Here is a 27,947-nt window from a genome sequence, read left to right as displayed (position 1 = left end):
TGACCCAGGAGAGCAGGGGCTCCATGATCTCCCTGGAGGAGCGGAACAGTCCAGCCCAGACCTGGGGCTGCAAGGCGGCCACGTAGTTCCTGCGCATCAGCTCCGCAGCCTCCTGCTCGTCCTGGTCGCTGTCGGCCAATGGATCTGAGGGCTCTGGCAGATCCATCTCCAGAAAGTCATGCTCTGACCAGACGGAGAACACGACCGTGTTGACAGTCTGCCTGCAAAGGGGGCACGATGATCTCCTCTTGGCCCAGCGCAGAACGCAGCCCAGGCACAACTGGTGCATGCAGGGGGTCACATAGGCCACTTCATCGTCAGCGCTGCGGCACATGGGGCAGCTCCACTGTGTCTCTGCGGCCATGTTTGCTTCTTGCCGCTGGCTGGGGAGAGCCGAGGACAAGGAGCTGCTCCCTGTTGCTGCTGTCACACGCTGCAAAAGAGAGAGAGGCCGTGGTCACTTGCTGTCCCAAGGCTGGGAGCAAGAAAATTACAGGCCCCTTGAGAAGGACACCCAGCAAGCTCTCAAGGCCCCATCTCCCACCGCGGGGGACGTTTCCCCGCACAGCTCACCTCTGCCGCTGCACGCGTGTCCCGCAGAGCCCGGCTGCCTGAACCAGGCAGGGCCGGGGAAACACGGGGTGGTTCTGGAACAGGCACCGAGAGCTGCCGACGGCAGCACCAAAGCACCGGCCAGCACCGGGACAAGCCTCGCTCCGACCTCCAGACCTCGCAGGCACGCTCGGCAGGGGTCCAGCCACGAGCCAGGCTGGGCCGGGCGGTGCCGGCGCCCGCAGATAAGCAGCGAGGGACGTGAGGTCACAGGCCATCGCTCGCTGATGTCACAGGCCATCGCTCGGTGACGTCACCGTGCGCTGTCTGCTCCCACGGTGCTTGCACGGGTAGCGCTCTGGCTGGCGCTGGCGCTTGTGCACATGAGAAATGTCATAATCCCCGTGTCCCTTGAGCTGAGAACCTGGCCCCTCCTCTGTGGCTTGAGCAGAGCAGGCAAACAGAGCGTGGTTCTCATCTGAGGTTCGAGGAGTCGTGCTTCAGAGATGGACTTGTCAGTGTGAGGTTAACTGTTGGACTTGATGATCTTCTTAATGATTTGAGAGGAAGCTTGGAAGATGCCACCTGTGTAGAACTGAAACTTACCCAGTCATCACTGCATACTGTATGAATAGGAATTCTTTCCATGCCTTAATTTCTAAGGAGCCAAAAGTAATAAAGATGGGATAATGTCTGCTCAGAATTTGCTTTTAGATGAATGTGTCTTGAAGGAAGTAAAGTGAAGAGGGATTATCAAGTACTGACTGTTGTCTGTCGTGGTCTTCAAACCTGCTAACAGGAGAAGTGTGTGACACCTCAACCCCTGATTCAGCAGCAGAGGAAGGCTTTGCAAGTGGTTACCCAGTGGGATGTTGCTCTGTGCCCTCCAGTTAAGCATGAGGTGCCCACTTACAAAATCAGGTCATTAGGCTTCCTCCCTGTGAGTGTGCAGGCTTTATCTTATTCCATGACTTGTAAGAAAACCAAACGTAACAGAATGTGTGAAGGCCTCCTCAATGCATCTCTAATGACCTTTTGTAGCTTCACAACATTTCAGGGACAGGCCACCCCAGGTGTCCCCTCCTGTGCCTGCACTCTGTTAGGGAGCACTGGCAGGGCTGGCACCCTGGAGAGAGACCTGGAAGTCCCAGCAGTCCAGGGGCTGGGGATGTGGAATGCCAGCAACATCGATCTGCTGAAAGACAATTTTATTCTCTCTGCAGAGAGGTGTGTACACAAGGGTGTAGTGTATGCTACCTGTTGTAAACTAAGCTTTGGCACCACTTAATGTACTTTAACTTTCGTAAAACACTATCAATATGATCTCCACGTCTTAAAAGTATGTATGTTCCTCCAAGCTCATCATTTGCGTGTTTAGCTAACAATACAATTCACCTTAAGGACACAGCCGTTTTGCTTCCCCTTTCTATCCATATATAGATGAGGAAATAGTTTGTCTGTTGAGCAAAGGGAAGGTGATCAGGAAGATCACGCTCTGGGCGAAAAGCAGATACTTTCGTTAATTCAGACTTAGGTCCCTGTAATCAGCAGCTTCCACTTCAGCTCAGGGAGGGCAGCACCAAGAATATTAGCACAAACGCTCAGGTTCAGAGTGTGTGCTGAAATCTGTTTGTTAGCGTCATATGAGTCAGCTCTGTCTACACAAGAATGGCAGCTGAAAGGATGTGTTGTACTGTGAATTTCAGGAGCTTTCACCAGAGGAAAAAATATTTTGTTATGATGTAGATTTCTGGATAACTTGCAAAAGCTCTTAATGCTGGGAGGATTTTTTTGTTTTCCCACCACCCATTTCCAGATCCAAGAAGAAGCGAGGCTACAACAAGCTTTGAGAACAAATACTTTAATAGTTGAACCAAGGAACTAGATATATTACATTAGACAGAAGTATGTACAGGAGGAGAAAATTGATGGTGCAGGTCAGGGAGAAATGTGCTGTGCAGCCCAGTCTCCCTGTGGTTGCATCTCCAAGTCCCCCTGGGGGCCAGCGCCTGCCCCAGCTGCTGGCCCGGACTGGGTTTCTCTGGTGTGCGGTCCCCTTACTGTCGCCGGTGTCGTGGCCTCTTGTGGGCTGCAGAGGTGCTGGGGACACTGGCCCTCCTCTTCGGGGCGCGCCGGGGCTCCCCAGGTGAGCGGTCCCTGCCCTGGGCAGCGGTGGAGGGACCTGCCACCACCTGCCCCAGCTCCTCAGGCGGCTCCTCCTGCGCTGGGGGGCTGGGGGCAGCAGGTCCCCCCGGGGAGGCGGTGGGCCCAGGGGTGTCCGCAGGGCTGTCGTCCTGCTGCTGGGCAGCCGGGGACTGCAGGAGCGGCAGCTGCCGCAGGACCCGCTCACTGCAGCGCTCTGCGGCGACGTCCATGAGCTGGCGCACAAACGTCGCCGTCTGGTCTCGCAGGAAGGGCCGCAGCTCGCGCACCAAGGCCTCCTGGTCCAGGCCGTGGCGGCACAGAGCTGTTACGATGGTGCCCTGTGCCATGGCCAGCTCCCACCAGAAAGGCCCCTGCAGCACCTCGTTGACCCAGGAGAGCAGGGGCTCCATGATCTCCCTGGAGGAGCGGAACAGTCCAGCCCAGACCTGGGGCTGCAAGGCGGCCACGTAGTTCCTGCGCATCAGCTCCGCAGCCTCCTGCTCGTCCTGGTCGCTGTCGGCCGATGGATCTGAGGGCTCTGGCAGATCCATCTCCAGAAAGTCATGCTCTGACCAGACGGAGAACACGACCGTGTTGACAGTCTGCCTGCAAAGGGGGCACGATGATCTCCTCTTGGCCCAGCGCAGAACGCAGCCCAGGCACAACTGGTGCATGCAGGGGGTCACATAGGCCACTTCATCGTCAGCGCTGCGGCACATGGGGCAGCTCCACTCTGTCTCTGCGGCCATGTTTGCTTCTTGCCGCTGGCTGGGGAGAGCCGAGGACAAGGAGCTGCTCCCTGTTGCTGCTGTCACACGCTGCAAAAGAGAGAGAGGCCGTGGTCACTTGCTGTCCCAAGGCTGGGAGCAAGAAAATTACAGGCCCCTTGAGAAGGACACCCAGCAAGCTCTCAAGGCCCCATCTCCCACCGCGGGGGACGTTTCCCCGCACAGCTCACCTCTGCCGCTGCACGCGTGTCCCGCAGAGCCCGGCTGCCTGAACCAGGCAGGGCCGGGGAAACACGGGGTGGTTCTGGAACAGGCACCGAGAGCTGCCGACGGCAGCACCAAAGCACCGGCCAGCACCGGGACAAGCCTCGCTCCGACCTCCAGACCTCGCAGGCACGCTCGGCAGGGGTCCAGCCACGAGCCAGGCTGGGCCGGGCGGTGCCGGCGCCCGCAGATAAGCAGCGAGGGACGTGAGGTCACAGGCCATCGCTCGCTGATGTCACAGGCCATCGCTCGGTGACGTCACCGTGCACTGTCTGCTCCCACGGTGCTTGCACGGGTAGCGCTCTGGCTGGCGCTGGCGCTTGTGCACATGAGAAATGTCATAATCCCCGTGTCCCTTGAGCTGAGAACCTGGCCCCTCCTCTGTGGCTTGAGCAGAGCAGGCAAACAGAGCGTGGTTCTCAGCTGAGGTTCGAGGAGTCGTGCTTCAGAGATGGACTTGTCAGTGTGAGGTTAACTGTTGCACTCGAAGATCTTAATGTTCTTTTCCAATAAAATGGTTCTATGATTCTGTGATATTTTTATCTTTAGAATTAAAGGTGGTTTGATATTTGGGGCAGGGGCTGGTGGTTACTATTTCTCCTTGCCTCCAACCTTAGTGTTGGTAGTATTTTTGGTAAAATTTTTTTGAAGGCAGAAAATACTGAATATTTTATTATACAGCTAAAATTCTGGTTTGTTTCTATTCACAGAGTGAATATTCTGAGTGGGAATACTCAGAACATAATTTCCATCACCTTGTTTGCTTCTGTCTCTTGGAAGATAAGTGCCATCAATTTCAGGAGAGAGTTTCCAACTTCAATTTTTTGTTTTTCTCACATCAAAATAAATGTAAGCATTGTTTTGTGGACTTGTGGAAAATATGTCTCTTGCCAATTCAAGATTTTAGAGGCAGGTTTGTCTGCATTAGGACTTCAGAAATTTGATTGGTGTTTAAAAAAGTGGTGTATTTAAACAAACAAACAAGCCAACACTCTTTTTCCTACTTGCATAGCAAGCTTGTTGTCTTTTCTCTAAGTAGTTGATCTGTTTAAATCTCTTTCCAAAAACTGAGGTCTTTGATATTGAACATGTTGTTAATTATACTTCTCCAAGTGAAAATAATTTATTTCTATAACTTTTTCATGCAAAAAAATATAAATTATTATTAAATTGTGATTGTTTTGATTAAGTGCTTTGAGCTAATTCTAGTGAAGATAATATAATCATTTGGGGAGGGGTTTTAAACTAAGAAGGGCAGACCAGACCCTGGCCTAATCTCTAAAGAGGAAGAAAACCTGTATTCATAAGTGCATTTAATGTGTATAATGTGTAAATAATATTTAATGTGTATAGTTTACATGAACAGTAATTTTGGAGTGTGTCTGTGAAAACAGTCTCTTTATACCCAAGCAGAGAAGCCCTCTCCATCCAAACTGTTCCCATTCTTCACTTCTTTGAATTAAGTTAAGAACAGGAATCCTCATGCTGTGAATTGTATTTGATTAGAGACCTGATGTGACTGAAGTGGAAAAAAGATAGTATAGGCTGAAAAACTTTGTAAATTGGGCAATCCTTCTCTGTTTCGGTCAGATGAAATAAATTAATATATCCTTCATATTCTAAGAGGTATGAGTCAATTTTAAAATAGCTCACTTATTTTTATACTGTGGCTATTACTGTATTTCAAATGTGGCCTTTCTAAAACCAGGGTCAGTATCCCACTGAAAAACTTGGCTTAGGACTGTTGTTTATCGCCTGACAGCACCAGCGCAATGTAGCTTCAAGACTTACTTGTTATCGGCAGAAATTAGCAGAGTTATAGCAACCCAGGCAGGACCCAGCAAACAAATCCGCCTGCATTTCTTGTTTCTCCCTTGTAGAAAGGTGCAGTGCTTGTGTACTGGGTGGTGTTCATTGCACTAGAGTGTCAGACGGTGTGTATCTCAAAAACAATCTCTTCAGGCAGGTTGTTAGTTCATCACCACCAAGGTATTAATGCGCTGCTAGAACGATAAAAGCTAACCCAGCCTCACTCCTACGTACCGCCTGCAGTGTTTGTCTTACATCTCCTTAGAAGTTACTGTAAATATGTGCATCTAAAGGGGAGGGGTGACCAGAGGAAACCCATTTTTGGTCTCTTCCAGTTCTTCAGCTGAGTTTCATTGTCTCTTCAGGAGGTAAATGGGAGCTGTTCCTTCTGGAGTATCTGAGATGCTGGGCAAAAGACTCCCCAGAATCATGTTGGTACCTCCCTGTCCTGCTGCTCCCAGTAAGAAAAAAGGGAGGGAGTACCTGACAGACAGAATCTGCTGTGATGTTGTGCTGAGAGGAACTGAAAAGAATCAGTAGTCATTATTTTAATGACCTTTGGGTGGGAATGCATTTGATGTTCATCTGTGAATAGGACCCAAGATGCGCTGAGGAGTGTCTTGGAGCAGTAAATCCACATGGCATTATGGATACTAGCATACCATCATAAGTTTTGAAATATGAATGGTGCTGCTGTGAGATAACTATTATCCTCTAGGTACATGAGTGCACAGAGGAATAAATCAGAAATCAACCACACAGCCACACAGGGCTGGAGACTTTAGCTACTGTAGAGCTGTAGGTAGGAATATATTTACTTGCATAGCTGCTCTTTGCAGTGTCACCAAGAAACCTCTCTAAAATATGAAAGGCTTAAAAGACCTGCATGAGGTTTTATCAGTTTATCTTCATTCTGGTGTGTCAATTGTAATGACTGGTTTAAACACTGGTATATTGAGGTTCAAACATTCTGTTTTGTAGACTGCAAGAGAAAAAGATAAGTATAATAGCACCTGTTGGTTTATCTTGCTACTCGTTCATATTTTTTCTGTGTCTGACTTTGAAGTATTTGTGGTATAGACTTTTTGCATCTCTTCCAGTCCCCACTGATAAGCTATGAAGGCTACTACCGATAATCTTTTGTTATAATTGAAAGGATCTCCATGCCAATTCATTATTGATCTGTGTGTGAAGATGTGCAACAACTTCCCTTCAGCACTTGATTCCCTAAATTATACAATGTGAAACTCACTGCATAGCTACCCACAGAGGTGAAAAGAATGTATTATTCTGCTACAGGAATGTTTATTAGAATCCGAAATACGCTCTTTTTAAAACTAATGTTTATTTGTGGATGATCAGTTGTGACCCTCTGTAGGCAGAGCCAAGAAGTACTTCATACTACTGTTTATTAAATCCTCGCTGGTCTACAACAAGTGTGCGATTCATTCTCTTCAGTTACTCATGGCTGGGCTGACAATGGAGCTTTCACTCGTTTGTGTGACCATCCCTTGGACACGAGTGCTAAACAACGGTGCGGCAAATGCAGTAAATGATGTGATCAACTCAGAGCCACCAACAAATATATCATTTTAGTAAATACTGCACTTAAAACACCCTGCATTGTGCTAAGGAACGCTTAACCTGTTAGCAAAACTGCTGCAGACACCAGGCTTATCTCCTAAATTCTCTTACTTACATTAAAGAAGGTTCTTTAATGTGTAAAAATAACTGTAGCTATTACTAAGCATGCATAAATTATATAGTTAAAGCTGATACTGTCTAAAATTCAAAGTTCCCTGTTTCACACACCTTTTGATACATCTTTGTATCTATGTGTGCCATTTAATGCACTGTTGAGCAATATGAAAATACTAGAATCATCCAATACTGCAAATCATTCAGCAGCAGCATCCAGAGCATATTCATAGATCACTGAAAGCAGGCATCTCCTGGCCTGGTTTTGTTACCAGTTGTATGTGACTCTTTGACTGCTAGATTGCACCTGTTGCCATTTGTATTTGAGTGAAACCTGAGAGAACAACAAACTTTGTAAACACGGCATAGAAATCTTAGAACAAGAGTAACAAAACCAGTCTGTCTTATTTCAGTTTCAGTTCTTGAGGTGTTTGCACATGTTTCTTGGTGTTCTTGCTGATTGCATTTTTACATGCTCCTCCAGATTCGTAGGGTTTACTTCATACAGAACCAGTAAGATGAAAATATCAAAATCAGCCACTATTTCTGATTTTATTACTACGTTTTAGGATTGATCAATAAACAAATGAAAGCTTTATCCATCTTCTTTGCAGTTGTTGAAATTCAAACATTATTAACATCTACAGAAAATATTCTTTGAGTATTTAAACAAAATGCTAGGGATCAGTCTGTGAAAACATCTCACAGCAATTAAAATGAGCCAGGACCTAACTAAATTATTTCCTGCTTCATTTCACACAGTCATGACCCTCATGACATCTCCAACTGTGACATCTTCCTCACTATTTCCATTTAACCTCAGCCAAGATTTTGGGACGTTTGTCATAACAGGATGGCTAAAGCAGACTTTATCTATGTGGTTCTTACCACCACTAATGTCCACTAATGTCCCATTCCTGGGAGGCCTAGAGGCACTCAATGTAAAGTGGATCGTTTATAATAATTAGGGCAGCAGAAGAACAATGTACCTACTGTGGTCTCACAAAGGCGCCTTTCATTGGACTGTAATATTTTATTTTTTACTACACCCAAAGGGTTAAAAGTAGCTGTTTTCTACCCCCAACAAAAATTAATAATTTTTAACAAGAATTTTCTTAGAGAACCATTGTAGTGTGAAAGTCCTTAAAAATAATAGAAAAGAAACCACCACAACAAAACACACAACACTTTGTCAAACTGTGTTCTGTTTTTTTTCAAATAGAATATTTTGATCAGACTTGGCAAAATTAGCAGAATACATGTTTCAGAATTGGCATTCATGCTTTGCATATAACAAGCTTTTTGTTTCTTTTGTGTGTAACTTGGCATTCTCACTCTTATTCATTCCTTTTGTTTTTCCCACTGTCTTTCATTACAGTTGCAGCCATTTATCACCTGCTTATTTCCAGAATTTGCAGAAATTCTAGGCCAAAATGTTACCTATCACTTTTTTCCTAGTGCCCGTGTATTGTACAAACATACATTCCTATATATCCATTTTTCTCACACTCAAGGTGAAAAGACGTTTTTAGCTTTCTGCTGGATGCTGTAACACCGAAATGCTTCGGCTGGAGGGTACAGGGTTGAAAGTTGTCGTGGTGTTCTGGGCACGCCATGGGGAGAGGCTGCGCAATACTAAATTAATTCATTTTGGGAGATTTTAGGACTCTTGTGCTGAAATTTGGGGATGCTCTTAGAGAATGTTTCCCTGGGTTCTGGTCAGCTGCCTTTTTCATTATTTGTTTTTGAGGGCTGACAAATAAAACACCTTGTAAGTAGCATTCTTTTCTGTTTGACAGTGTGCCATGCATCTGATGTTTTTCCTTAAATCATGAAACTTTCTCCCTCCCCACTTTAAATTGTTGAGGCCTTGTTTGACTCTTTCCCTCCATTCACACAGTTTGAACACTGTCCTATTGTACCAAATTATCAGTTCACTTGCAGCATTTTTCTAGAAAAAAAAGTCTAAATTATTCTAGTGAAGCTCGTTTTCTGTTTGCAGGGATGTTGTGGTTTTTCTCATAATATAGAGTGCTTTAATTGGGAGAACATTGATTTCATGTACCTGCTGGTGCTGCAGATATAAACACTTAGAAGAAAGGTTTTGTTTGTTTGTTGTTTTAACTGGTCTGGAAATGATTTTGTGGGAAGAAATCCAATTCCTGGATGTGAATGGATTCATTCAATACAAAGAAGACATTTCCGTTGTTGTTTTACTATAACCATAGAAAGACTGAGTAATGAGGGAAAACCTATGGATCCAGTAAAGAATCTGGGACGCTGTCTGCTGGTCTTAAATTATCTCAGCAGACACTCAGCTCTGCTCTTCATTCTGGTCTCCCTATTGACAGCTCCCTGCTCTTTCAATAAACTTCATTATGACTGGATTCCATTAACTTCTTGCATCCTCTACTTCTTTTTACAAGGTTTGTCTTTTCCCCGCAAGCATCTTAAACAGCTCAAAAAGATTATTATAAGCAGGAGATATTGTTAGAAAGTGATATGATGTGAACAAATTTTAAACACTACACAACAGTGAGTGTGTGTCAATGGCCTCTGAGGCATTACAAATAAGCATTTTTTGTGATAATGCTGTAAATGCAAATAAATACATCCTTCAGGCTCGGAGGAGAGCTTATGTGTAGCTGCTTCCCCAATGTGTTGGTGGCACGGTGTTTGCAGGGCACGTGTGTGTGTGTGTGTGCACGCAGGCTGCTGCGCGTCTGTGCCGGGATGCCAGCTCTGCTCATCTTCTGGAAGGGAGCTTGGTGCTTATGAGCGCTTTGAAGGATTTGCTTTGTATTTTGGAAACTCTGGCATACAAATTTCTGTGTTTTGGGCAAGTAGGTATGTTAAATCTGGATGTGTAATATCTAAAATACTTTGGTAATTAATGCTTAATGATATAATTAATCCAAGCACTTTGAAAGCAAGATAAAATCAAGCACACTATGACAAAACATTGATTTCTAGATGAGTTATTTCATGCTCCTGGTTTCGTAAACTTTCAAAATGGAGCTGAGAGGAAGAAAAAAGAAATTGGCTGTTAATGCTTCAGATCTCTTCTAGAAGTATTTGTTTCAAGCAGGCCTGAACTACTCCGCTTTTGAATGCTAACTGCTGGAAGTTGATCTTCATTATACTGCTCCTTTATTATACAGATTGTTCTGGGGATTGAATGTCAACTTAGTGTCCTGTGCAAGACATTTCTGTGTCTCTGTACCTGTTTTATTGTAGTAGTTGAAAGGATGGTTGTCTGTTTAAAATCCTTCCCACTGCTCCTCTATTCAGCATCATCTTGTCCTTCTGCCATGTCAGATGGTAAGATTACAGTTCCTGGCCATTACCAAATGAAAGGTATTCAGACAAGTTTCGGACAGTCACCAAACAGAGGAACAATGAAATATCTGTTCCCTGGGTGGGAGCAAAGGGAATCATCCTCTTTCTTTTGTCAACTGATGGAACACACTAAGCTCTTGCAATTCAGATTTTCTGTTTTCTCCTTTGTTCCTAATCTTTTAAGTATAGCAAGAAAGAAGCTTGCTAGAGAGTTCATCTGCTAACTGTGTCATTCTAGACTGACTAATAAATCTTTTGAGCTCGTTAACGTATTTGTTTATGGGCATTAAAAAAGAAAGAAATGGCACCCTAAAAAGTATTTTAAAAATCCTTCTAATTTGCAGAATACAAATTCTTGAAAGGAAAGGTAATGAAGCTACTGCAGGAAATTGGGTTATATTAAGAAAGAGATTTAGCTTATTTGAAATATTTTTTTTCTTTTTTTGGTATATTTTTCTATTCTTAAGGGCCTGAACCTATAGTCAATAAAAACAATGGTATTTTTGCCATTGACTTCAGTGGAAACAGGTTAGTACCAGTAAATATTAGAGCATGTAGATTTTGTGGTGTTACTAAACTTAAAAGAAGTCTAGTGACTGAAATATATATTTCTGAAGTTTTCAAAAGCTTAGAACTAAAATTAAAACAATCTCAGTATATGTATATTTTATTACAATTGTTTAAGCAGAGCTAAAGGATAAGCACTGAATCCATTAGTGGCATTTAATCCACCAGAATTTTTCAAGACAAATTGGAGAAAAGAAGTGCAATATATCCAAATGAAAGCTTTTCTGTTTAAGCAGAACACTTTCTTGTCCTGAGCAGCTTGTGGGCTTCCTCATCGCAATCATATCGCTTAAATAGATTACGGCTAATGTAACACTGAACTTACACTAATTAGCTGTCTTAATTTTACATTCAGCAAAGCTTATTGGCACAGCGCATAATCAGCCCGTGCAATTTGGTGCCCTCGGAGGTGCTCTCAACAACCTCTAAGTAACCCGAGAGATGCTTTTCTTTTCCCCCTGTAGGACCCATGTAAGACTTAATGCAATTAACTCTGTGGGCTCGGGGAGGAGGGAGCTGCAAGGCTGCTTTACAAACCTCTGCTGGCCCCTCTGCTCCTGCCAGAGGGTGGTTCAGAGGTGGCATAGGAGGCACTTTTGGGGCTCTTGTGTCTTTCAGTCTATCAGTCTGACAAATATTATCTGTTTTCATGCTCTGACAGCTTAGCTTTTAATGTATTTTATCTTCAGAAAATCTCAGTGAGTTAGGGAAGTGCTATTTCTTTTTATTCAAGGGGGACTGAGGCACCAAGAAAGCGCCCATGAGGTGGGTTGCGGGTGCCTGAGTGTGTGTGTGAGGGGAGCCAGGGCTCAGCAGCAGCCACCGTGCCGATGGGTGGGTGCACAGCCCTCCAGAATGCCGAGAGGAAGCCCAGTAAGGCTGTGTGTAAAGCCGCACCTCGGGGCGTGTGAGTGGGAGAGGAGGAGCAGTCCCAGCTTTGAAGTCTCATCCAGAAAGCAGGTTACCCAGGTTTAGGTCCCTCCTTTGCCAAAGGGGATCCAAACCCACTGCTCCCACCTCCTTTGGGAGCTCCTTCATCTTCGTGCTATGGGCCGCTCTTGGGTGGCAGTTACCTCCACCCTTCCTGCTGAAGCTGTGCCCACACAGGGTCCTCGCAAAAGCATCCTGACCTCTCCCTTCTCCCGTTCCTTCTGCAAGTGCCAGCAGCTGCCTTGTGCACCGTCCTTGTTGCAGGCTGACCGTACCCTGCTGCGATGGAGGCGGTGGGTAGAGCTGGCCTGAGCAAGCAGGGACCCAGCGTGTAGGAGATGTAGCACAGAACCTGGACACATACACACAGCACAATATTGGAGAGGGTCCTGCAAGCATCTTTTTTTGCATTGAAAAGGATGTGAAACAAATGGAAATTCCCTCCCGCCCTGAGGTTTCAAAAAATTAAACTTTTGTTGGGAGGCTTCTATGCAAAGCCTTTTGACTTTTGGTATATTTATACATATATGGATGTGGCTTTGATTACTGTGTGTTCCATATTTTTCAAGTAGAACGCTACATTCTAAGGCTAATTAATGCAAGTATGAGAGAGAAAAGGCATCTAGGACTTTGTTGTTCTGATCACAAAGCTAGTGTAGGTCTTAGTACTGAATGCTTTGGATGGGACACTGGATGAAAACTGATGCCAGTATAATTTGCTAAACCATGACGTGTAACTCAGCATTTGTACATGTTACAGCTGTTCTGGCTGATATTATATACTTCTTAAGCTTTTCATCTGGAGATCTGAGAGAGCTATACAAACAGTAATTTATTTGAACTTTCCTATGTCCTGACAAATTTCAAACTGCAGCTTTTTAAGAAATAAAAGCAGTAAAGAAGATTTTTCTCTAGCAAGTAGTTGGAATATCAAACCTTAATGAAACCCTGGCAAAGTTCCATTTTTGTTTGTATTGAAATAATTAAATATACAAAAGAAATACATAGTTAGGGAAAGGGTTTTTCTTCCTTCGCAACCATCTTAAAATCAGAAGTTAGCAGTTAATTGTGGCATACTCTGATTTGTATTGGCAAGAGCCACATTTTTTTTTCATACAAATTGCATCTAATTCACTACTGGGCCTATGAACATGTATCCCAGCCCTTCCCCCAAGGTTGTGGGTGTGCAGAGTAACACAATAAATTGCCTAAGAAAAGCAGCTGTTATGCCCTCTTGAGCTTTTCTTGCTGTTCCTTCTCTCAGCTCCTAAGAACTACTGTATAAAACTCAGTCATGTTTTGCATAGTCCTATAAGCACAACCTGTTTGCATGACTAGAGCTCATACATGTGTAGCATGGATGCAAATGTTCAGAATGAAAACATGTTTTGATTGTAAGATCAAAGCGTGTCTGGTGTAAAGTAAAGCAAGTAAAGTAGCTGGTATGCAAACTTACTGTCATGTACATCTCGCCTAATGGCCCAAGACTGATCCCCTTTATATGGTCAGGGAGGGGAAAGGCAGAGCTTGTTTTTATATTAACAGAAGGCTGTGTAGGGAAGGGAGAGGCTTCTCCTTCTTGCTTTTTCTTTAGAGCTGAGTTTATTGATACTCTCAAGTGTGAAAAAGGGATGTACAGATTTCTTGCAATGAATTGCTAAAAATATATCAGGCTGGACTACTGTGAAAAGACTGCAACCCACACAACTTAATTGCACGTCCACCTGTTTTTTTAATTCTCTGCTTTTCAGGGGTTGCAAAATAGCCTGTCCCAAAGATGCCAGCTCAAGCTGTGTTAGGTGAAGGAAGGAAGCCAGTTCCAGGCTCCACGATATATTCAGCCACTAGCCACTTCTGTTGAAGCTACACAAATATTTAAATTTAAGCTACTGTGTTGAAATCAACCCAAGTTCGAATTATAGATTGGTTTTATGGACCATAAATTCTACCTTGGGTATATCCTAGAGATTGATTTGGAGTAGTGCCAGTAACAGCACTTTCCTCATGAGATCTTCTTTTAGGCAAATCTTCATGATTGTTTTAAGAGCTGCCACCTTTGTATCATGTGTTCTAGTAAGCCACCTTTGTTCATTATATGAAAGAAAGGTTCACAGTTTTACAATACTGGGGGGGGGAGGGGCAGAATTTTTTTGGCTAATACCATAATCTGAACATCTGGAATCATTAGAAGATTCAATAATACTCCTAAGCCTTGCTTTTCCCAAGGTGGTGTGTTTGAGAACTGCTCACCAAGCCATAATATATCATCCTCGTAGTTTCCTGTGGTTTTTTTCTCAACCCTTGTAGGAATTACGTTGTAAGACTAAGTTGCAGACAGCACTGCTCCAGGTTTGTAGCTCAATTAAGTGCCTGGTAAATTTTTCAGTTCCTGGTTTAACAGCAACAAAGTGGAGCTAAAAAGCATCTGAATTAATAATTAACGCACTCTAATAAATGTGGAATCTCCTGGGGAGAGTCTCTGTTCAGAAGAAGAAATACTGGGCCCAGTTATTACTGTGGGGCTTGCACTGTTGCACTGTGCTGTTCCAAGGCCTTGAATTCCTGAAGAAATGTGTTGTTTTGGTCCAAGGAGTTCCCACTCCTACTGCTCACCCGCCCCAGGAGCTCCCTGCCTCCTTCCCCCTTCTCCCAGTCCCCCCAGGTCACTGGCACCCCATGGAGTTGGAGCAAGCGGTGTACTGAGGGGGCTGGTGCCATGTCCCAAGGTCTGCAAAAGCAGGAGGCAAAGGGAGAAAGAGCATACACATAGCAGGGAGAGAGAATGCAAACAAATGCAACTGTGTAGAGAAGATTCAGCCACGTGAAGACAGCAGATGTTATCACTGCTGGCATGGATACTGGATGAGTGGATTGAGTTGTTAAGTATAGATTATATCTTGTAGCAATTCTCACGACACCTAAAACGCGTCAAAATTGCCTGCAACGCTGTGGATGATTTATATAAAAGATTAGTATATTTTGTTTGCCTAATAAGGGCCCCTGCCAAGACGCTGCAGCTCTTCTATGTCTTGCTTTGGCTTCCCTACTGGAAGCCAAACTATCTTTGTAACATGGTTGTGATAATGGTTGGGCTGTTCGGCTGCTCCATGCTGGGAGGGGATGCAAAGTCCTTGGGCAAGCTGTGTTGGACACGAGTTAGCAGCAGCTCTCTTCTGTCAGAAAAGCCAGGGCTTTTTTCAAGCACAGGAACAATTAGCTGATGAGGTGGCTAATAAGAAAGGAATATTTTGAAATGCATTTAAACTGTTGCTGCAAATGCCTTTCTATAGTGCTCCTTTTCTACATTTCTTCCCTTGAATGCTGTCGTGCAGTTGCAGAGGAAGAGAGCAGTAATGGCCATAGTCAGCTACCTCTTGCTTTGCTACTATTTAAACTCATTTATTTCCCTCATGGCTTTTCTTTAGAGCAATAGGCCTTCTGCTTGCTTCCCAGAAAAAGAGTTATTTCTCTACTCAACCTCACTTCTCCTCTCAGCCAGAGGGAATGAAACACACTCCGGATTTGGGCATGTCTGCAGTATAGTTTCGCCTTGAGTTAATTGTTTGCTGTTTAGAAGGGCTAGTCTGGACACTCCCTGGCTGTTTGTTTTCAGGCTATAAATGTTTGCAGCTCACGTTGGACATGAAGACGTATTAATTTTCTGTATATACAAAAATTGACTGGTATATGAATATATGGTGATACGATCTTGCCTCTTGCTGACATAAACTTTTGGCCGTTTTTTCTTCTGTGAAATATTTACTGGGCTAATAAGGTTTTTTAATGTTTCTAGCAATCAGTTTTGGCTGGAAATCCACTCAACAGTAATAACTAAGATTCTTCTCTTCCCCTTGCCAAATAATGGATGGAAAAAGGGAGATTTATATCAATGCCTTACATATGTGTATAAGTGGGTTTCTTCCCTGTAGTTTGATTTACCAGCATAAGATTAATGTTAAGACTTTCTGTAAACATCTGTTTTCATGTAGTTTTGCTCCATAAACATTGTCAAACTATCAGTGTAACACATCTTGGGGATCTGCGTGTACCTCTCTCCTTCCTACTTTTATGCAGTGTAGTAAAGTCAAGGATTAGAATGATGACAGGGGGAAAATGGCACACTACATGGCATGATTCTCCACAGTCAGATTGCCAGACAAGTTCATTCTGTGTAAATACATTTTATCTCACACTCATGGAAGTCACCTCTACCGCTGGATAGGCTTGTAGCAGAAAGTAATAAATATATAATAATTGTTCACTCGTTTGGCCAGGATTTGAAGTATGAACTTCAGATGAATTTGGTCTAGCTTGTATTACAGTTACCGATGGATTATTTTTATTCAGCGAAAGCATACTTGATTAGTTTATGCCAGTAGGAAAAGTCTGGGGTGGAGAGCAGAACAACAACCTGCGTGAGCCTGTTGAATCTGTGTTCTTGGCTCCACCACCCACAGATCTGGGACATCGCATCGGGCACGTGTGAGCTCGGGTGGCAGCGCTGCTGGGATGCTCTGTCCTTCTGTCCGTCTGCAAAGCGGGGCTGTCCTGGGGATCTGTCGCTGACCAGCGACAACTTGTTCCATCTGCCTACACTGCCGAAGCAACTCTGCGATTGACACTGGCATTCTGTAATGTTGATTGCAGTAGGTTAAAACCCTTGCGATCCTGAATGCGAGATGGCAGTGCTGAGGTTTTTTGCCTGATCAAAGGCAACGATAGGTTTCCAAAGCCAAGGAACCAGAGACTGAGTGTTCACACATGGAGTTATTTCTTCCAGCCACCTTTGGCTATGTCTCATATTCTTAGCATCCTGGTGGAGTCGCAGAGCTAAGCTTATGCCTTTAGCAGTGGCAGCTCTTGACTTGGATTCCATTCTGCGAAAGTAAATCAGATGTGGACCTTAGAAAGAGGTCAGGAGCTGGGACAGTTGTGTTTTGTTCTGCTTTTTCTTTCTGCAAATTTGACATCAGCTGAGCATCAGCGAAGCCAGGCAGTTGGATTTGTGGAAAACTAGGCTTTCACAATAAATCTTTTATTATCTTGCTCAATTACTCTGTGGACCTGGTCAGATCTTGCACTGAGCTTTTAAGAAACACTTCAATGGGATAGTGCTGACTTAATTCACTTCCTACCCATGTATTACTATAACCTATAAACACTGGGCTTAGAAAAAATGTTAAGTATTTCCACGTTTGTCCTTAGTCTATATTTTAACAAGAACTGGACACAGTTCTTCAGAATTGCAAGAAAGTCACCTGTGATAACTCCAGATAGGATTCAATGTATGAAATCACAAAAATTCTCTATGTAGAAGTTTTTTTCCTGGTCTAAAAGAATAAGTTTCCCTTCTTATTAGTTTACAAGCTAAAAGTATCAATGGCATAACACTTGAATTCTGTGGCAGGGCTACAATTTTCAAAAAGAGTCTAAGTGATTTTTGGACTGTTGTCTCATGTGATTTTCAAAACTGACAACCTTTTGGAGGGCGGGTCTCACTGGAAGTCAGAGACACTTAAACCTCTACTTGTTCTGAAAGCGGGACTTGGGTTCCTAAGCCAAGGGATGGCTTTCAGTGTCTTATCCTCCCCCTCTCTCCCCTCAGCAAGTCTCCCGAAGGAAGCCCCTGCAGGCATACTCCAGGGTGGAGATGAGGTTTGATTTGAAGTCAATGACTGTCAGTCCTGCCAGACTGGTTGGCTTGTGCTAATCCTTTTCCAGAAACAGGGCCAGGCTTAGGCATGATACTCCGAATGGCGTGATGTTTGCTTAGCATCAGGAAAGATGTTTGAATGCAGTCGCTTGGGGACTACTGTTCTATTATTTTTTGAAATGAGTAATTGCTTCGAAGTGGGGGGTATAGAGGATAATGCCATTTGCTGAAAAGAAAATTAGGCATGGGTGTGCCCAAGTGGCAAGTGAGCAACAGACTTCTCAAATAGCATTGGAGAATGTCTCGTAGGCTTCTATTTGTTTATGGGTAGACCACGCTCAGATGTGAATGTATGACACTCATGAATGTCATGGAAATGTTAACATTTGTACCTTGGGCTGGAATTTGACCCTTACAACTCATAGTGAAACATACAATGGATTGTTCAGCTGCATTTCAGACCCTCAAGGATTAAAAAAAAAAAAAAACAAACCAAAAAAACTAACACCACACACACAGACAAAAATACATTGTTGGCCAATGTATTAAAAGTTCTTTGTATCTGAATGCTGAATGCAGTCGGATCTTTTAGCTTTTGCACTTGTACATGTTTAGGCTCGATTTGCCAGTGAACATAATAATAGATTATTTAATTGAGTCATTTAAACTGAAGAATGATTGCACACTGCTTACAAACATTCCACGCTGAAATTAACTTAATTTTTCTCCTTAGTAATTTGAATTTGTACTTGTCCTTCATTGACATGCTCTTTATCTACTGATGCCTAAATTATATTCATACTTTAAATATGGGATCAGGAAGAAAAACTAAATCAACTTTAGTCATCTTGTGTTTAACCAAGTAGCTTATGAAGATGAGTACTGAATTTTTGCAAACATTATGCTATTGGAAGAATTTGTTGGGAACTGTGAGATACTTTTGAAACCTCTTTCTTCAATCTGAAGTATACATTAACATGCAAACAATTTCTTTACTTCTAGAGAAGTCTTGACTAGCTGTCAACTTTAAAGCAAAGGATAGAAATAAGGACTTTATTAATTATGTGATCTTATTTTCTCATGATTCAGCAGGATTTTAGTTTTGTTCAATAATTGACTACATCATGATTCCTATGTCTAGTTATATTAATGATCATGTTCAGTTAACACTGAAATACATCTATTATATTTGTCGTTAACTCTTAAGAAAGATTTTCAAGACTCTAATCTGGTTTAGCTAGTGTTTCTGACTGCCAAAAGAGAGACGATCCAAAACACTAAGCAGTAGGAAAAGGGCATATGCATGTCACATACTAAATGTATAGAAAGCCACATGAAATGTTGAAAGCATGTTCCAAGTGCACCATTTTCCTATGATTTCCATTTTTTTGCGTTTTTCCATCTAGTAAGTAACTATTCAGTGCCTGCTCTTATTAAAGCTCATAATTCAATATCTAAAATACTGCCAGACTTAGACACTTGGTTTGGTACTTTCCATTCTTGTCTGATATTATTCTGTTCATTAGTGATTTGAATAAAAATGGGAGTTTCTCAGGCTCATTATATACTGTGTATCACAGCTACCTTCCCACATAAAAGGTTTTGGTGAGGGACCAAACTGTTTGGAACTTGTAGAGCACTAACCACAGTGGGCTCCTAGACAACAGAACCAGTCATAATGGTCACTTGGATTATACGACCGCTAGGGCTTTCATCTAGATGGATCAAAAGATTGCATGATAAAATGTTCGGAGTTGTTCCTTTTGAGCCCTAATGAAAGATGTAACCTGTTTCAGTACTGAGTATTTGTTTAATAAAGCCTCTTGTGGCAATACAGCTCTCCATAGCCCTTCAGTAACTTAAAAATACTCTTTTTGTGCATTTGGTTGGTTGGCTTTTGATGCTTTTGGTTTGGTTTCATTGTGGGGGGGTTTGTCGTTTGTTTTGGTTTAGGTGTTTTGTTTGGTTTTTTTGATTGTTTGGGGTTGGTTTGTTTGGGGTTTTTGGTGTGTGTTTTTTTGGGTTCTTTTTTAAGTATAGCTGAGAACCTCAGGACAGAGGCTGTACTGGCAATGGTCTGTCTGAAGGAAATACTCATATCTTAGGTGCCATTACAGCTGCTACTGATTCCAATACTCCTCTTCACCTGAAAATGCCAGGTATGGAAGCCAGGCAGGCTTCAGAGCGACACCTGCCCATTGGGTCAAACATCTTTGGCACAGTCGGTCTTCACAAAGTGTTTTGCTTTTGCTCGAGTGGCAAATTAAAATACAACAGCTTTACCTGAACTTTCGCAGCCAACTCTGTTTTCCACCACACATCATGTGAAAATCAATTTGCTTTACATTGAGGCATATTTTAGTGCACTGATTTGGCTGTTCTGATGAACAACATGAGTTTCCCAATTCCTAATATCCTGTGATAGGTATCTCAAGCATTAGGCCAAACTTTCATTTCTGTTTCCCTGGAGCTAATGAAAATCTGTTGGTGTTACTTAAACTAATGATGAAGTTTGGACTTCCATGATCAACAAATCTGAGGTAACTCTCCAGACTCCTGATTTTGAGTAGTGTATAACATAAATAGGTAACAGTAATACATAGAGAAAAAGATGAATGATAGAGCTCGGGCCCCAAGTGAAACACAAGCATTTTTTTTTTAATTAAGAGTCCCAAAACTACAGATTTACTAAGTATATATCGCTAACAATATTGTAAAAGCTTAGTTGGAAAATTAACTTATAGACAGATCTTTACAGCTTGTGTGGTTCTCCCTCTTGCAGAAAAGAAATACAGATATCCAGGAGATGGAGAATGAAACTCGTTTATAGAAACAGCAGCTACTTACGGCACTAACATGTAAATGAATCAAAAATCTTCCTCAAACCATAAATTCTCAGAATACAAAGTTATAGGCTTGAGACTACTAGGAAACATGGTTATGAAATGTAGTGTAGCACAATACTTTCCTAATGGTCTTTGACCTCCTGTATTTCTTCAATAGCTTGAATAAGCTTCCACAAGTTACTCGGTATACAGCTCCTGTGGCGGTGAAGGGTAGAGATTAATTTATACCTCGTCTTTTGTCTGTAGCACATGACAGGCTGAAAGTGTGGGTCTAGCAGAGAGGTAAACAGAGTGGGAAGCAGGAGAGTTGGCTTCTGTTCCCATCATTGCTACTAACCTGCTGTGTACCCAGTTCAAGTCGCTGCGGCTCCTGTGCCTGTCATCTCGATCGATGTCTGGCTTGTCTGCCTGCACTGCGCTCTCACCAGAGCAAGGGCTGCCTTGTCCTTAGAAAGTGTCACTTAGAAAGCTGTTATGCTATTTGTCTTTATCTTGTGTGGTCCTATTGCTATACAAATGCTAACAAGATTGATATTATTTAGCTCTAGCTGAAAACATACAAATTAATTGCTGGGTTATCTGGGTGCATCTTCAGGGTTTCTAACTTGTCTCCCGATACAAGCAGAGTCTGATGTCCTGGGCAAAGCAGTGTAACTTTTTGCATAATCTGATAGTCTGGTTACCTGTCTTTGAAAGAGAAAAACATCAGTTCTTCAGTTTTGTAAGTAAAAGAAAACCCAGAATACTGGTGTAAAAGCAACTCGGCTGGAATGACAATGACTTGGCAATTATGAGCCTTGAGTTGAAAGTGTGGCAGATGACTTCTGAACAGGCAGGTATCTCTCACCCTTGTTATTTGGGAAGATGAAGCCCAGTTGCTAATGACTGGTGGAAAAGAAAAAGGCTTGGAAATTTTGTGGGGAAAAATATAGGAGGGAGGGGCAATGAGAGAGAAGTTAAGAGTGAAATATATGTTCTATAAAGGTAAACTATTCCTGTAGGCATATTAAAGCCATGGGAGTTGATAATTATGGAGATGGTTATGAAGGCAAAACACGGAAAGGAGTAGAAGTACAGGTCCAATGAATATTGTCAAAACATGGTAATTGTGTTCATTAATTAGATTAAGTGATCTATATGTGAATCACTTCAGTGACACAAGATGAGAGACTTTAAACAACTGAAATTTAGATCTGGCTCAGTTGGCTTGTTTTACACAAACTAGTTTGCAAAACATACTTAGAAATGCCATTGCACATGCTTTGCAAGCTGGCTTGTGTAAACTGGAGTAATAGGTCTGGATTTGCTTTTTACCTTAAGCTTGCCTATTCAATTAAGCTAAACAGCCTGTTTACTTTGTGGCACTGTTTTTGGCAAGTCGTGTAGGTAAACACTTAGAGCAACATGACAACATCCTGGATCATGAAGCAGCTAAGGCTTAATGTTCTAGGAGAGGAGCGTATTGGGGAGAAATCCTGATGATATAAACTATGTATTATCTAGGGAAACACTAATTCCTCCATATTTACCAAGCATGAGTTAAAAGTGAAAGGGAAAAATAGGAAAGTCACATTTCATCCCCAAATTCTCAGCATGTCAGCCTACTGCAAATCTTGCAGTCACTGGCCTTTAGAGCTAAGTTAACAAAACCTCAGGAAAACCACAAGGTTTCCACTGATTAATTTTTTCCTCTTGTTCACCCAGCTAGTGTTGGTGGCTGTGAAGATACTGTGGCATGGGCTCCTGTCCCTCCCAGGCTGCTGTTTGTTAGATGGTTGGAGTGAAACACCTTGAAGTGCAAGGTGCCTGGTGGTCATCACAGACTCTGAGTTTTCTCCCTTGTTACAATGCAGGGGTTGATTCCTGCTGCCGGCTACTTTCCTGTTGTCCAGCCTTCTTGCTGGATTTTGCCCTTTCTCGTTCATTCCCTTCAGCTGCCTCATCTCCAGTTTGTTTCTTGGGCTGGGTTCCATTCTCTTCCGACAATTTCATTCTCCACCCTCTTGTCCCCATCCGTCCCCAATCCATTTAGGCAGTGCAGAGGCAGGGAAGTTTTCTTTCCCCACCAGGAGAGAAAGCAGCAAGGCCCATGCTCTACCCCCACTGCTTTATAAATCTCTCTAAGACAGAATGCCTAAGTGCACCTGACAGGTAGGGAGCAGGGAATGCCGTTTCTAAATTTCACACCTTGAAGCCAGTAAATGTGTAAAAATGAATTCAAAATAATCAGGTGATCAGGTTATTTTATTTCACGTTGGAATCACCTGATGAAGATCATTAGTTAACTCTGTCAGGCGAGTAAGTAGTTTACAATATAGTGGCTTCAAGCCTGCTTTGCTGTGTGTTAGCCTATGAAAGATGTTTCTAGTCCGCTCACTGCTGTGGATGGTGCACAGCTGGAGGAACTGTTCTGTGTGTGACAGATACAGGACACCTGGAGCTGTGTGTGCTGTATCTTCCTTTGAAGGATGGTAAAATGTGAGTGCCTGGCCCTCTGTTATCTGGTCAGTGCAATATTTTTTGACACCAAGCGGGGAAAATGTGCAGGGACAGAATTATTAAAAAAGAAAAAAATTTCCAATCCTGGCTTTAAGCTTTTAACCTGCTGGTGATTGATGAGTCATCTGGTCACTCTGAAAAGGAAGCCTGCAGTAGAATTATGGAGAGACCTTACTGTGAAAAAGCGAAGAGCAACTGTGAAAGAAAGGGAAATATTAAAAAGCTGGAAGTTTCCTTCTATGCTAGTGGCAGGAAGAACAAGCACCAATGTTTTCAAAAGGTGATCCCTGTCTCTCTTAATTTCCAAAGTCACTCTTCATCTGGTCTTAAGATATGTCTATCAAGTGGAGATTCATTGGAGGAAAAGAAAAAAATAATTGTTAGGTTACACTGATAATTAAATGCATAAACTAATAGCCTGATTACATGTAAAAGATACACTGTAAGAGATTAAAACAAGGGATTACATTAAATTGAAACAGGGATTAAATATTTTTCCTAAAGGCTTCTAACATATTTTCCAAAGACCTGCTTATAAGCACAATTTGACTGATGAGAATTATTTCTTTTAGAGATAATAAACTAAATAATCACATAATCACATAAGCCATGTGAAGTGCAGTGCTAGCAAGCTGATGATAGCATGTTTCAGATACGTAAGAGCTCTTTCTGTGAGTCAGAGACATTTTTTGTTGTTGTTATTGGGGTTTTTTTGTCCAAGTAAACTCCATAAAATCCCAAGACTGACTTAGCAGGATTGTGTTCTGAGGTCAGTGGTTTCACCAAACTGTTAAATAGGAAAGATGATTAGAAACTATTTAGTAAAGGGAAGCACACGCACTTCAACGTTAGGGGAACTGAGGCACAGAAGAGTGAAATTGCTGAACGTTTTCATTATAACAGTACCTCAAAGACCTCGAGTGGATTAGGCCTCTTTCTGCCAGATGGTGTCCAATCGCACAGTAAATAGCTTCATCAAAAGCTTACGCTCCAGGGGAAATAAGATACCACTCATTACTCCAGTTATTTTCCAAACCAGGAATAGAAATCGTATCTCTCTGCCCCAATGCTCCACAGCAACGTGCTGCCTGAATATTATCTGAGATGTGCTCCCTCCTCATGCGAGAAGTACTTGCCTCAAATTAGGAGCAGGGGAAAATTCAGAAGATAACTTGGAAACACATTAAAAAACCCAACCAAACAAAAAAACCTAACCAAATGAACAACAAAAATACAGAGGGGGGCTGGGCAAGGGAGTTAAACAACAGTGGCGTAAACCAGCTGATAAGAGTATCTCCTTAATCCGTATGACATATTATTACATAAAGAACTACTAAAGTACTGCTGAGACTGGCACATACTGCATAAATACTGAGTATTTGCCAAGATACAGAAAGAAACTTTCTGTCTTTAGGTTTCTTACCAAGTGAGTAAGACACTGAGTCCATGGAGTCCCAGCAATTTAAATGAGACTATTCGTGAAATTCAGAGCAGATGCTGATGAGGAGGGGAGGAACAGGTTGGCAGAACAGAGGAGAAAAATTGTCGGGAGGGAAACTAATTTTTTATGGAACATCCGTGGATTTCTGAAACATTTTTAAAAATTAGGGAAGGACATTTTAATAAAGCTTCCCAAATAAAACTGACAGCGTAACCAAACTTACATGTGCATAGTGTGTAAAGCCTGAAGAAGTTATATTTTAAGGATATATTCTGATTCCTGGTAGAGTTAGTTCTGTACACTCTAAGAAATCAATGGCCAACTCAGTAGTGTTATTCAGCGTGCGAAATGTTGTGGCAGTGCACCCCACATGGAAGGTTCTGCTCTGATGCATTTACACGAGTAATGCATTAAATTATGCAAGCAGTATTTTTAAAAACACTGTTTGACAACTCTGCTTGAAGATATACGGCTAATTTGCATATAAAGCCCAATTTTGCTTTGGGTTTATTAAATTTTCCCTTTCTGTTTAGCTTCCAAGTTCATTTAGTGATGTGAGTTTGTATAAAAGAAGTAACATCTGTGTAGACTCCCTGTACTTTGTGATGTTCATTTCTTTAAACTTTGTATGCCAGCTCAGGAGCAATAATATCAAGTGACTTCAAAGGACAACTGCTTCCAACAGTCTGCGATGGCTTGTATTTCAACTTGGTAACCGGCACAGCTCCCCAGACCTGTTATTTTATTTCAAGGGCTGTGCTGCTCTTTTCATGTATTGAACTACAGTCCTAGTTCAGTGCAAATGAAAGGAGGGGAGGGAAGAAGCCCAAAGTAGTGTAGAATTTGGGAGGGAGGGGTGTCTGTCTGCGTATCTCTCCAAACACAGGCACACAGACTATTTTGAAAGTAAACCTGGAAAATATGTTTCATGCAAGCAGGCAGTAAAAAAGCTTGATTACATGTTTTCATCCTCTCACACCCACTTACTTGCTTCCCTTCTTCAACTATATCTTGTCTGAAACCAAGACAGCGGGCTCTTTGGAAAAGGATCTGTCACTGTAAATCAAGCAGACTGATTTGGCTGGCTACATGCTGCTTTAGAGTAAATGACAATAATTAATAGGTCATTCATTTTGCCTGTCAGTGGTGTTCATTACAGTAAATGTATTTGCCTCCCCTCTTCCTTCTCCATTTAAGGCTTCAAATGATATCCCTACAAAGTGCTTATTCAAACTGGCAGATCTCTTACATGTGTTAAGGACTAGAAATATATTGAATTTGACACAGTCTTCACTCTGATAATATTTCTTGATAGTGGTTTTCTGAAATGAGGTCAAGGCTAAAAGCTGGACTAGTTGACTCATTTGGGGTTTAATGTAGGTAAGTGTAATTGATGTATATGTAGCTTCAGCTCCAGCCCTAGTCTTCTCCTGGAAACCTTCTCCTTAGGCTGTGCGTGGGGGGAAATTTGCAGTCTGAGCAAAGATTTTGCCAACATGCAAGTCAGCATAAGACAGTGCCCATTGCTGAAAGAATCAGTTCCACCTTTCCAAGTGCCTTCAATTTCTCATTTTTACCACAGTACCTTGTCACTGGTGGGAAGCATTTATGTGACTGTACATTGAGCCACATTAGGAACTCACCTAAATTAAAGCTCATCAATTTTCTTCTGATCTGGGCCCACAAACTTGTGTGTAGGCACAAAAGAAAGTGCCACGGAGGGTCAGAAAAATGTGGCCAAGGGCAGCAAACAGACGGGACTTGTGTAATAGTTCTTGATAATGCTTGTTTAAAGGGTGCATGAAACTAAGGCCTGATTCTACTCTGATTATGTCTCCTGGACAAAACTCCCTTTGACTTCTGTAGGTACTGTGTCTGAGAGAGGCCTGGCAACCTTGGTCCTTGACAGTTCCTTTGAGAAGCAGATAGTGTGTGAATAGATAGGGCAATATATACACAGATCTATAAATTTAACACAGATTTATCTTATATAGTTCATAATGCTGTTAGATAGCTATGAATAAAGTAAAAAACTGTATTGCTTGTCTGGTCTTAGGATGGGAGAAAGATTAGACTAGACTTGACTCTGGAAGATAGAAGAGAATGGTATTTAAAAAAAAAAGGCAGACGTTGGTTGGAGCTTTCACCTCTCTCTTGGTGGTGTCAGAAGGTAGACTTGTGTCATGATGTTGGTTGGTTTTTTTCTGCTGCTACCTCTCTTTCACTCTCTCAGGACTGGAAAGGAGATAAAAATCCTGCCCTTCTACCTGTGATTCTGAATCAGCTCTCCTAACCTTTGGCTATGTGCCCAGCCAAACCTCAGAGCCAAATTCCCTGTCAAAGCCAAGCATCCTGTGGCTTGTCTCCATTATCTAGGTGAGGATATGGAAGTCCAGAAGAGGGTGGGAATGGAGAAGTACTTGGTCTGATGTGAACAGTGATTTCCTCTTGTATACTAATGTTTTAATAACGGTTTGAGAGAGATAGGGATTTGTGAAGATGTTTGAATTCAGTCTACATGCATGAGCAAAAACTGAGCCTGTTGCAATTGCATTTTAACTGATGAAATATAAAATAAATATACCAAATATCACCTGCACAATATAGGAGCACATTTAAGTGTGTCCTCGTAGGAAGTCACCGCAGCTCCCACCAAACTCTTGAGATGACAGTGCCACCCACAGTGTTCTCACCCCTGTCCTCATGGGACAGGGGCCAGCAGATCAGCAGGGTCACAATCTACTGCATCATTATCTGGGGCACTGACAGGCCAGGAGCAAGTATTGCACAGTGCCCTACAAGCGTGTCCCTCAGCAACCTAGAGTAAAAGTGGTTTTGTCCCAGTTTTAAGGCTTTTCCTAACTGAGGATGACTAGGCAGGCTTTGCTTTACAACTTTGAATTTCCTGGCTTTCTTCACCTCATGCTTCACAGAATATCTGACGTCTATATCAATAGCATAATGGTGTACAGCCTGTTGCAGCTTATTTCTTTAATGTGCTTGCTTTTTATTTGCTTGGTGTGGCTAATGCAGAACTTACGTAAAGCAATTTCAGGTTTACAGCTTACATCAGTCACTGGAAAAGCTATCAACAGATACTTACATCACCCACCCATTGCATCCACACTGGTTAATACAATGCAGTGCAACAATGTGACTCCCCTATGAACCAAGTTATTCTTCAGCTCGACTTCCACATAAATAGTTTTAATTGCAGAGTGAGGTGAAATTCCTTCCTCTGGACATGTGCCACCACTTCTAAATATCACTGATCTGAGAAACTCACACTGTTACTTGTACCTGAGGGAGTCCCTCGTGCCATCAGAAAGCAAGGGGACAATGCTGGAAAGGTCTGACTTGGTAGATCTTTCTACTCACTCTGCCAGAAGGTAAATGACACCACAAAACAACATAACAAAATCCCAGACCTGAGATATAGATAGATAGATAGATAGATAGATAGATAGATAGATAGA

General features: G+C 42.5%; 1 protein-coding gene and 1 long non-coding RNA gene across 2 annotated transcripts in view; one reads left to right on the top strand and one right to left on the bottom strand.

Moving 5' to 3' along the window:
* LOC110366091 (uncharacterized) overlaps positions 1–27,947 on the top strand; it is a 182,633-nt gene that overhangs the window by 100,443 nt on the left and 54,243 nt on the right. The window lies entirely within an intron of this gene.
* On the bottom strand, positions 2,610–3,895 carry LOC110365170 (uncharacterized). The gene is made up of 2 exons (XM_021299236.2): positions 3,656–3,895; positions 2,610–3,515 (listed from the first exon to the last, which is right to left on the bottom strand). Exon 2 carries the CDS (start codon positions 3,444–3,446, stop codon positions 2,610–2,612), a length of 837 nt encoding a protein of 278 aa, XP_021154911.2. The 5' UTR covers positions 3,447–3,515; positions 3,656–3,895.

This window comes from Columba livia, chromosome 5 (assembly GCF_036013475.1).
Source record: "Columba livia isolate bColLiv1 breed racing homer chromosome 5, bColLiv1.pat.W.v2, whole genome shotgun sequence".
NCBI classification, from domain to species: Eukaryota; Metazoa; Chordata; class Aves; order Columbiformes; family Columbidae; genus Columba; species Columba livia.
Note: the sequence above shows the minus strand (reverse complement) of the source record. Positions and strands in the feature narration are given on the sequence as shown.